This window comes from Lithobates pipiens, unplaced genomic scaffold (assembly GCF_037356315.1).
Source record: "Lithobates pipiens isolate NorthernLeopardFrog02 unplaced genomic scaffold, aLitPip1_a1.2 Scaffold_3, whole genome shotgun sequence".
NCBI lineage: Eukaryota > Metazoa > Chordata > Amphibia > Anura > Ranidae > Lithobates > Lithobates pipiens.
Window position 1 is genome coordinate 80,172,533 of NW_027507790.1, and position 12,114 is coordinate 80,184,646.

General features: G+C 41.8%; 1 protein-coding gene across 1 annotated transcript in view; it reads right to left on the reverse strand.

Annotated features, from left to right (window-relative positions):
* Positions 1-1,611: 1,611 nt before the first annotated feature.
* Positions 1,612-12,114, reverse strand: part of VPS37B (VPS37B subunit of ESCRT-I) — a 42,232-nt gene continuing 31,729 nt past the window's right edge. The window contains exons 2-4 of the mRNA XM_077461871.1: positions 9,084-9,255; positions 7,014-7,096; positions 1,612-4,092 (exon numbers count right to left, since the gene is read on the reverse strand). Of these exons, the coding sequence (XP_077317997.1) occupies positions 3,592-4,092; positions 7,014-7,096; positions 9,084-9,255 (756 nt within the window). The 3' untranslated portion in view covers positions 1,612-3,591. The remainder of the gene's footprint in view (positions 4,093-7,013; positions 7,097-9,083; positions 9,256-12,114) is intronic.

Sequence of the window (12,114 nt, forward strand, 5' to 3'; positions counted from 1 at the left end):
CGAATTCAGACCTGAACCAGTATACAGGAATGCACCAAACCTACGCCCGCAGATGTGTAAACCCAGCCTGGGGATGCAGAGGAAGCTGGTCATGCACCTGCATAGAATGTGTAATTAAAAAAATTACAATGGACTGGCATGCATAACACATGGACATACCACTTCTCTTTTGTTCTTTTTAATATCTTTGTGTTAGATCAAACATGGTAAAACATTACTAATAACTTAGCCTTAATTAACGAGGGTGTGTGAAGAACAAACAGCGTCCTCATATGTTCTGCCTTCAAGCTTCATTTAGCCAAAAGAAGGAACCATGCTGTGTATAAATATAAAAAAAAATTATATATATATATATATATATATATATATATATACACACACACACACAAAAATACACTCACTTATAGCTGACCTGTAGGAAATGTAAAAATGATTCTTTGCACTGTGGCCTTCAGTGATGACTGGCTTATTGGGCATTTCTCCTCAAATGTTTTGATTGAAAACCTTTGGGCAGTAGTTATGATGCATCATGGAGTGGAATCAAAACATTGACAGGATAAGCAGAATCTAATTGTAAGACCAGTGAAGATGCGCACCTCGAATGGAGATGAAATATGGATTTTTATGGTTTTGATTTTATCACAGTTTTAATAAATTGACTTTTTTTTTTTAATGAAGATGCATCGAGCGCAGTACCCAAGCAAGCTGTAGAATCTTGATATGTTAAAAGGAAACAAAGCCAGCAAAAGTACAGAAAGTTTACAATCCCTCAAGATTTTATCATTGTCAGGGTCCTGTTTGAGAGATATTCTATTTTGACTGTCAAAACAGGACAAAGATAGTAAAGGTATACTGCAAACAAAACCAACACCATTTCCTGGTGAACAGTGAATTGCTGATCAGCAGCAGCCAATTGCAGTCATTTATAACAAATATGATAGTGTCTCTCTCTCTACCATGTGTCCACATCTCTTCTGTGATCCTTGTTGTCTTGGCACTGTAAAAAGACTGATTGGCACTGCAGGAGGGGGCACACACACCCAGCCTTGTGTGCTCTCTGCAGCTGTCTACAAATCCAGAAAGCTTTAAGTGAAGAAAAGAAAGTGGGAAAATTGCAAAACGGATCTGGCCCCAACAGATAAAATTCCACAAGAATGTAAAAATTCCAGTAGAATTGAACATGAGGTTCAACAAGATTGTAAAAAAAAGAAAGGCTGTTAAGAGAAAAATACTTTCTGAAAATATAAACCATAAAATTCTATGCAGTATTATTCATGATTCTTATAGTACCAACCATTTGCACAGCACTTAATATGAAGGATGTTACGTTATAATTCAGTACAAGAGGAATCGGAGGGCCCTGCTCGCTAGAGCTTACAATATCTGCAAAAGGCATGCTTTTTAGAAACTAAGACTGGATCAATGCCAACAACCAATCAGCTAATATGCTTGGAAATGATCACAGATGACTATGGTGACCCTGCACAATGAAAGTGTAAGTTTCCTAAATATCAATTGAAGAATCTCAGAACAGTCAATTATATCGGCGCTCACAAAGTGATTTCCCATCCCCCAAACTACTTGAGATATACATATAAAATAACATCCATGTCCAAAATTTGTAATTTATTGAAAATATCAAGGTAAATTAACAACCGTATTAGTTATGACAACAAGTAAACCTTTACAGAATCTTTACATTATAAACATGTCCTATAGTAGTGTCTGCATGGAGTAATTGGAGTCTCTAGTACTAAAACATGCTCTTGAAGTCTCCTCTATAGTGGACGCCACAACCCTTTTTGGTTTTAAGGTAGGTAGTGCATATGTGGTATAACTGATGTGCCACGCGTAATACCAAAAAATTTCAATGAAAAATAGCTAGGCTATGTCGCTAGCTATGAAGAAGGGTTCTGGAGGCTTCTGAGAAACTTTGGATGACCAAGTTATTATAGCAGTCTTCCCATTGTAAGTGTGAGCTCAATGAGCATTTGTTTAAAAGGATAAGTTCAGCTTTGTAAAAAAATAAATAAATGCACATCTTTTTGCAGGTTTAAAAAAAAAAAAAAAAAAAAAAAGTGTGCATTTATTTTTTTTGCTTTACTAGAAGCCTGCAAAACATTGTACCCATGATCAACAATTACATGTTGCACCCGGTTTCAAAAGGTGAAATTTATCCTTTAATTCAATTCTGCTCACATGTGGTCTCTTATCCAGGTATTATTCCAAACATGAATACTATTGTACAAATGTTTTGAAAGAAACATGTTGAAAATTAACATGATCTGGTGTGAAATAAACCTACAATGCAAGAAAAGAAAACCAATGATAGAAGCTGGTATAAAAAGTTTTTTTTTTTTTTTTTTTTTTTTTTAAACCACCTGGAATTGAACTGTTTAAAAGTCTATGGTGGGCACAGTTTTACAGAAGGCTATGCTGCATCTGTAGTGCAATGAAAAACAAAAAAACATCTGATCGCAAAGCTCACTTTTGCCACAACCAATTTTGAAGTCCAGTCTGTTTATATGGCTTTACCCTACTTAAAACTATCTAAATGTGGCACTTAATCCTAGTGTGCTGCCACTGGAAAGCAAAAGAAATAAAATGCCAACATTAACTACATATTAAGATTGGCCAGCTTTAAAGGAAAAGGCCAAGCTTTATGACAGTTGCATAAATAAAATGGCAGATTTTGAAAGTTACTAAATAAACCCAATTCTATTTTACACTTCTGGAGGTTGCAATATAGCAAAAGATGCTAATTTACAACAGAAAAAAAAGCCCTTACTGGCAATCTAAGCAAAGGGCAAGAAACGCCCCCCCCCCCCCCCAAAAAAAACTGCAGTCTTTCTTCATAGTCCAGGAGTAAACAGTTAGTCTAAGGCACATCAAAGCCACGTGCATAAGTCTATAAAAATGCATTGCTGTCACAGAAAAAAAATAATAATTCATCCACTCAATTTGCATTTAGTCTGCACATAACAGATTTTAGTAACATTCTAATCCCTGAATAATCCTGTTAATGTCCTAACGTTAGGGTGATTACAATACAAGACACTGAGAATCACAGGTATAAGACATGCAGTGCAATCCTCATTGTTCAGCACTCTGCTCGAACCTCGTGACAGGAGGTCGCTGGAAACCTGAGGAGTTTGGCAATGGACCAGTGCATTTTTTTTTGTTGCCATCTAATCTCATGCACTGCCAGCTGATTAACATTACCAATGGCTGCAGCACAACAGAACTATTCATTCCAATGCAGCATTCACATGTATAACTTCAGCATTGATAACAAAAAAATAAAGCAACACAGTGGTGCAGCAATTGTGTCACTCCGTTTGTACATCTGCTTCACAACCTAAACCTATGAAATCAGACTTTGAAACCAAACCCCATAAAGCATTAATTCAAAAGTGAGAAAGTCTGTCTTTCGAATGGGGAAAAGCATGAGCGCCTAGTCTTGGAAAATAAACCATTGTCCTGCGGATTGCTGCATGGTCCAATATGTGCATGTTTCATACGTTACCAGCTCACGGAACCGAGGAAACTGGGAGCACCAATGTTTGAATGAGGCGCAATGAGACTGGATTACTATAAAATGAAACCAGGGTTGGGAGGGAGACGCTGATGTGATCTTTGAGGAAGAGCCGGAGGATACTGAGGTGCAAATGGATTAGGGTAACCAGGCTGTGGCATCTGAGCTACAGGTGGATAGCCAACTCTTGGAGGGATGGGGGGAGTTGGAGATGCTGCATACGGGAGCCCAGGGGCAGGCTGTTGTGCAGCCATTGCAAAAGGAGTTGGGTACATTCCAGCTTGAGCAGGTGGGGGAGGTGGCACAGCTCTTCTTGGGACGACAGCTGGCGGGTTGCTGAAACCTGATGGGTAGGACGCTGGAGGTGCCTGGACATTCTCCAAGGGCTTCGGTTGTGCAAGTACAGAAACCTGTGGGAGTCTCTGTCCTTTTAGCACCATTTCTTGCAGTTTCTCAATTTTTACACGTCTTAAATGTGCTAATTTGCGCTTTGATAAATATTCATCGATGAAAGAATCCTGCTGTACGCCACCTTCAAGAAAACTTTCCGCCATGTTCTGTACAAGAAAAAGAAACGTTAGCACTAGCTGGTTTACGCTTACGTACAGGTTTATAACAAATGACTAAAAGTAAATCTGTGCTCCTTCCACCCATCTCTCACTTGTATTCACACATTGCAGTACCAGGGTTCACATAATGGGCTCCAAAGTCAAATGGTTTTAACGTGGGTTGCCCACTCCGTTTAGCAGGGGATCATTGAGAAAACTGTGGGATTAATTTACCAAAATTGGACAGTGCAAAATCTGATGCAGTTGTACATGGCAGCCAATCCACATCTAACTTCAGCTTGTTCAATTAATCTTTGCCAAATAAAATAAAAATACATATGGATGCCAAATGGTTACCAAGCACAGCTGCACCACCATATTTTGCACTCGCCAGTTTTAGTAAATCAACCCCTGTACGTATCCTCACAATTACAGGGTGATGCCTTTATGTTGTTTTAATACAATGATCACTAAATAGCAAACTGTTGTCCATACCCAGAGTGAGCGACAGTTCTGTCCAGCTGCAGACACCACTTATAAGCCATGAGAACTCCCAAGTCTCTGGCCGGCCACCGCTATCATCATAACTGCCTGGGGCAGGAGGTACTGCAAATTGGAATGGAGAGAGGAGGTCTTTTCAAACAAGTGGGTAATCACCCGCTTGTTAACATTGTAAGTTGGGCAGCTCCCACCCTCAGCCCAGTTCTGCAGCTCCTCCTGCCCCCACCTGCTGTAAGGATGACAGTGGCGGCTGGCTTGTAGACTTGGGAGAGCGCACACAGCTGATAAGCGCCTCTAACCTGCCAATGGTAAGACAGTACACAAGAGGCTAAAAGGGGCACTGTGATGTGAAGGACACTAGAACGTAAACTGCACTCCAAAGACATGCTGGTAGGTTAATTGGCTTGTGTCCAAAATTGACCCTAGTATATGAATGTGGGTTGGGGACCTTGGATTGTGGGCTCCTTGAGGGTAGGGACCGATGTGAGTGTGCGATGCATGTGTAAATTGATAGCGCTCCATGGGTACCTTAAATAAATAATATAATGGATGAGCATCTTAATGAGATGCAGTGTACAGGGATAGGGACAATTGTAGACATGCACACTCAGGTTGAACTGGATGGACTGGTGTCTTTGTTCAACCTTACTATGTAAAGGGGCACTCCAATGTAAAGGGGGGGCTGCTATGTGAAGGGGAACTGAGGACACCGAGTGGCTTCTTTAACCACTTCCCGACCAGCGCACGACGATGTACGTCGACAGAATGGCACGGGCAGGCATATTGGTGTACAGGTACGTCCAATATTCAATGCCGCCCTGCCATAGGGAGCGCGGCAGCGCGCTCCCGCGCTGGTCGGGACCCCCGTGAGTCCGGTCGCGGGACCCGCGGACTCGATCGCCGCGGGCATCCCCGCGATCGTCTCACGGAGTGGCCGAATGGAGGAAATGCAGAGTAAACAGCATTTCTCCATTCTGCCTAGCAGCTAGTGACGCTGATCTCTGCTCCATGTGATTGGAGCAGAGATCAGTGTTCACTAAATGAAAGCCCAACCCCCCCACAGTTAGTAACACACCCCTAGGAACACTTAACCCCTACACTGCCACCCACTGGTTAACCCCTTCACTGCCAGTGTCATTTACACAGGAATCACTGCATTTATATAGCAGTGATTACTGTATAAATGACAATGGTCCCAAAAATGTGTCAAAAATATCCGATGGGTCCCCCACAATGTCGCAGTCACAATAAAAAAAAAAAAAAAAAAAAAAAAAAAAAAAAAAAAAAAAAAAAAAAATCGCTGATCGCCGCCATTACTAGTAAAAAAAAAAAAAAAAAAATTAATAAAAATGCTATAAAACTATCCCTATTTTGTAAACGCTATAACTTTTGCGCAAACCAATCAATAATCGCTTTTTGCGATTTTTTTTACCAAAAATATGTAGAAGAATATGTATTGGCCTAAACTGAGGGAAAAAAAATGTTTTTTTATATATTTTTGGGGGATATTTATTATAACAAAAAGTAAAAAATAATGCGTTTTTTTCAAAATTGTCGCTCTATTTTTGTTTATAGCGCAAAAAATAAAAACCGCAGGGGTGATCAAATACCACCAAAAGAAAGCTCTATTTGTGGGGGGGGAAAAAAAGGACGTCAATTTTGTTTGGGAGCCACGTCGCACGACCGCGCAATTGTCAGTTAAAGCGACGCAGTGGCGAATCACAAAAAGTGGTCTGGTCTTTGACCAGCAAATTGGTCCGGTCTGAAAGTGGTTAAAGGGGAGTGTGAGGTAAGGGGGGGGCGGGGGCAATGTGATGTAAAGAGAGATTGTGAAGGGGGGCTGAGGATATGGATGTAAAGAGGGGGCTCTGATGTAGGGCACTATGATGTGAAGGGTAGATTCAGACCTCCGCCAAAATACATTTTCACTGACTAGACTTCTGTACATTTTAATTCAAGACCCTTGATGTACACTGAACTCAGTGGAAAGTTGTTTGTTTTATGATCAAAATTGACACAAAAAAAAATGACACTCGTTGCCTTAGGAAGGAGAGAGGTTTAACCACCCCATACAGCAAGGATGCTTTACAGTCACAGCAGTGAAATATGGAAGGGTCTTCAATAGGAGCTGCTTGTAACTGACACACAAAACGACTGAAAAAGGCTGGATGTGTCTCTAAGTGCACAAAGCATATGGCCACTTATTTTTGCAAGAAAGAACATTGTAAATGTTCATCGAAGCGAAAACGGTCAGCAAGACCTGAACCTTCAGCTCACAGGTGAGCCACGGCTGTCATGACTGAGCCGGTACTTGTTCTCTTTACAATATTTAGAGAGACAACAGACCTGCACAAATCAATCCCAACACAACCACTCTCCTTTAAATACACATACATAGAGCCGGGCACAAACTGGCATTGTAGAATTACCTCTGTCTCCTCCTCTATCTTGGCTCCTTCAGCCTGCAGAAGTGCCAGTAAAGTTTCCAATGAAGCATTCACAGATTGCTGATCTGTAAATATCAAAAAGACATATTTTACTTTAGCAAAGATCATTTCGTTTTTGTGCAGAGTAGGAAAGGGTTAAAAAAAAAAAACGGTTTGATTGTTCATGTTCTGGATGGGAACCGTCATCGGAGCAGGAAAGTGAAATTAAATCTACCCAAAAGAAATGTTTTTTTTAAATCCTGATAGAGGTTCTCTGCTTCCCTCTGGCAACAGTGATCAGAGCAAATAGCAAGTGAATCTCACCAGTGGGGAAGCAGACAATAGAAAAAAAAAACTAAAAAGAAAAAGAAAATTAAAATGTGCATGTAATAAATATATTTTACATTGAAGCCTTCAGAGAACTGCCATCTCAATGAATGCCTTGTGGGTGCAATGCACAGGCTTCTGCATTATTTATGCCCAACCACTGTCCAGCAATGACAATTTTTGAGAGGCAGGTATAGTGCCATAAATCACCAATGTTTTTAATGTATTTTTTTATGACAGACAATTAAGCATTTTTTTCCTTTATACAGTAGATAAAGTGGCAACACTGAAAACTTAAAAACAGCCCGGTATTGAAGGGGTGTACAAGCAGGTTCTCAATTAAAAGCGACACTAAATCCTTATTCTCCAAACTAATAACCCCGTAATCTGTTTCATTAAATCATTTCTTATGGCGTTTTTCTGCTTCCTGGTATCCTCTGTTAGGTCCAGAGCCTCTCCTTTCCCCCCTCACTTTGGAATGAGCTGTGCACGTTCATTACGGTCATGCACACTACTAAGCAAATCCCATAGTCCAGGGATATGCAATTAGTGGACCTCCAGCTGTTGCAAAACTACAGGTCCCATCATGCCTCTGGGTGTCATGCCTGTAGCTGTCAGAGTCTTGCTATGCCTCATGGGGCTTGTAGTTCTGCAACAGCTGGAGGTCTGCTAATTGCATATCCCTGCCATAGTCTATAATGGGGAGCGGGTCCTACATACAGTGGAAAGATGGAGAACAAATGTAGCCACCCTCTTACAGGAAGTCAGATCATGGGGGGGGGGAAAAAAAAAAAAAAAAAAAAAGAAGAATTCAGGGGATTTGGAAGAGGCCGAGAGCAATAGAAGGTAGTTTTTTTAGTTGAGAATGTAAACTTTGGTTTTAGAAAAATTATATTCACTTTTAGTGTTACTTTAAAGTGACACTAAAGCTTTTTTTTTTTTTTTTTTTTTTTAAACTATCATGGCCCCGAACATCATCTTCTGGTGTCCCTCGGTGGCTCCTCCCCACATTAGATAAGCCCCTGGGGGGTTACCTTGCAGGCATGCTCCCGAGTCATTAATTCGGCGTCCATAGAAGCCTAATGTATGACTTGGCCCCGCCCTCCCGGTCATTGGATTAGATTGACAGCAGTGGGAGCCAATGGCCACGCTGCTATCAATCCATCCAATCAGGACCCGAGACACCAGCTTTTGCTTGTGTGCTCATCCCCAGGACGAGATAGAGGTTTTACAGGTAAGTAAAAACAGGGGCGGGGGGGGAGGTGGCTGCAGCAAAGTTTTTTCACTCAATGCATAGAATGTACTGAAGTGAAAACCGGGAAGGTTTACAGTCCCTTTAAGCTAAACTGCAATAAAAACTCAGTATACATTTGCACCTAAACCACACTATAAAAATAATAGCATACAAGCTTTAACCCTAGGTTCCTATCTATGCGCTCTTGCGGGCCGAGTTAGCTCATTCATTTCAATGGACTGCCGTGCCTGCGCTTCCTGCAGAAAAAGGTAATTTTGCCCATATGATTTGCCTGCAGTTCCTGCACTGACACTGCGATTTTATATGTGTAGGGGTGCCATTCAGAATGAATTGCAGCGCCACACATTCTCACAGCAGTGCGTTTTCACTGCAGGTATTGATGCGATTCCGATACCCGCAGCCACACACATAGATGTGAACCAAGCCTATAAGGAACAAAGTCAAATTCGAGAAATTCCAGCACCAGTGCCTTTACAAGGATATTAACTTACCCAGCTTTGTCTTCTTTAGCTGATTGGATTCCATGACAGTCTGCAGCTCCTGGTATTTCTGGGTCAGAGTGGTTTTTAGGCTGTCCAGCTTAGGCTGGTAAAGCAGGTTTGCTTCTGCTAAGCTCCGGTTGCCAGCAAGGGTCATCTCTTTACTGAGTTGAAGACTCTGAGCCTACAAAACAGGGAACACAAACCATCATCAATCAGGTCCCTTCCAGGCTGGTAAGATTACAGAAAGGAAGCGCTCCCCATTCCAGAGAATCGCCTCAAATCAGTTCTACTGACTTTCCCAATTCAGTTTACAGTTAATGGGGGGGGTGTGTGTGTGTGTACATACACACACACACACACACACACACACGTATTTCTTATATATGAAACATATACTGTAAATAAAAAGCCGGTAGTGATAGCAGGGTTGATTGGATGGAGCAGCTCATGCTAGCAGCAGACAGACACCTTTATGCACAGTTAAAATACAGATTACCAATCTTATTGCACTTTCTAATCACTCTTTGGGCTGATAACACACCCCATCCATAAATAGAGGACTCTGCATGGGCCACGTGATAGTTCAGCAAACCCGTCATTACACTACAGAATCACCCTCTACATGACTCAGCCGCTGTCCCATTACCTCAACCAGTTTCTCTTCCTGCCTTCAAAAGAAAACACAAACCATCAGTCAGTCACTTACAGCAGTCAAACAATGGATTATCGCTGACAGTAATTCCATTCATTCTTTCCAATATATAAAGTATGTAATAAATGTCATGGTCTGTTAAAGTGTTACTAAATCCAGGATAATGCATTCCCTATATCTGGTCTCCCCAGTACACGGAAATGAAATTATTTTAGTAAATATAAACTGCTTAATGCCTTTCCTCATCAGCAGTATATAGCAGTCTTGGGACTTCTATCAGTGTCTGGTTAAAGCTTATGAGGAGGAGTTTTCATTCTCCTCTGACTGTCCTATATGGCTACCGGACCCCTGACCCTCTGTCTGGACAGTGCCAATTGGCTCTGTGCTAATAACATGCACTCTCCCAAGAAAAAATAAAAACCCTCTATAGCAACACACACACCAAACTGAGCATGTGCAGAGCGACTCCAAGGCTGTTATATCAGGAGATAAATTGGGGACAGTAAAAGGAGGGAGGCTAAGGGTAGACAGGCTCAAACAGCCTTTTTACGCAATGCAAATGATTAACCCCTTAGGTTCCACAGAGTATAACAAACATGTTTTACGGCATATACAGACCGATTTTATTGTGGGGGGGGGAATAAAAAAAATAAATAAAAAGGTTTTGTGAGCTGATAACTTCCCATGCCCTCTTCCTCTGCAGACTTATCAGCATTGTTCCCAGCCAATTCTGTTGACTACAGATACAGTATGGTTGTCACCCTAGGACAGGAAATGTGTTCCTGGCAAGATCAACAGGTGGATATGAAGGAAAAAAAATAAAAAAAATAAAAAAAAGTGTGAAAAACAAATACAATTATCCAAGGCAGTGGTAAGCTACAATTTGTTCTGCTTTTGTTCCTGGGTTTAGACACACATTAAAGAGGGATTCCACTGGAAAAAAAAAAATATTAAAAGCCAGCAGCTATAAATACTACAGCTGCTGACTTAATAAATGGACACTCACCTGTCCCAGGGTCCAGCGATGTCGGCAGCCGAGACTGATTGATCGCTCTCGGCTGCTGCCGCCGCCATTCTCGGTGAGGGAATCAGGAAGTGAAGCGTTGCGGCTTCACTTCCCGGTTCCTTACTGCGCAGCGCAATGGGAATGGTCCACGCTGTCTCTGGGACCCGTGTGTGTACCAGCAAACAGCGCGCCGGGACAGGAAACAGCATAGACTCCCCTGGGAGTCTATGCCCGGAAGTGGGTGCAAATACCTGTCTTAGACAGGTATCTGCACCCCCCTCCCCCCTGTAAGGTGGCAACTGTGACACCAGAGCGGGGGGGAGGGTTCCATTGAGCAGAAGTTTTACTTCAGGGTGGAACCCCGCTTTAAGTCAAGGCATAAACAAATATGCTTTAAAGGGGTTGTAAAGTCAGAAGGTTTTTTTATCTTAATACGTTTCGTCACTACACTCGTGACTACATCAAGAGGTGTCTTGATATAGTCACGTGTAGTGACAAAACGTGTTGAGGCGGAGCCTGTGACGTCATCACGTACAATCGGAAAGCAGAGCGTGACCTGCTAGGGACACAGGGCCGATGATCTGCAGATGTTTCAGTGATCCAGGAATTTCTTACCCTAACCACAAAAGCGCTTCACCTGTGTGCACCAGGAATAATGCATCTGTAAATGAGTTTTACACGGTTTTATTAAGAGCTAGTGCTTTAAAAATGGTAAACACTACGTCAAGTTCTTTCCTACCCTTATGGCATCTACTTATGAGGAACACCATTTAAGAGATTGGGAGCCCTTACACATACAGAGGACTGTCAGTTTGCCAGTTATATACACCTAAGGGGAAGGTGCCACTGGACCCGATTGTGTATCTCCTTGGGAGGCAAGCGCATAGTGTGACCGGTGGAGGGCACTGTGGTGTGCACAGCCTTATTTGGATTGTCACTATTGGAGATACCTAGACACTTGCACTAAGAGAGCACTTATTGATTGGAACTGATGAATCAAAGTTCATTTATGAAAATATGGGGGTTTTTTTTGTTTTTGTTTTTTATTTTTTTATAGCATACCTTGATCTTTATGGGTTATTGTAGAGTGGTTATCGGTGTACACTGAAAAGTATTCACCATTTGGAACCCAACAGGGAATAGTTGGGTGAGGTAGCACTTCACAATATTTTAAAAGATTTACCACCAGCCGGTAGGTGGCTTGGCTTCTTAGTCGGGACACTTGGTAGATGCGGTCATTAGAAATGATGTGTGAACAATATAATTAGTGGATAATAAGAGTTCCCAGGTTCTTGCTAGAAATTCCCCTTGAGCTCCTTTGTAACACTGCCAGATGAATTATTGAGAGCTCAGTGTTATCTTGCCAGCAGCCTGGCATTTGT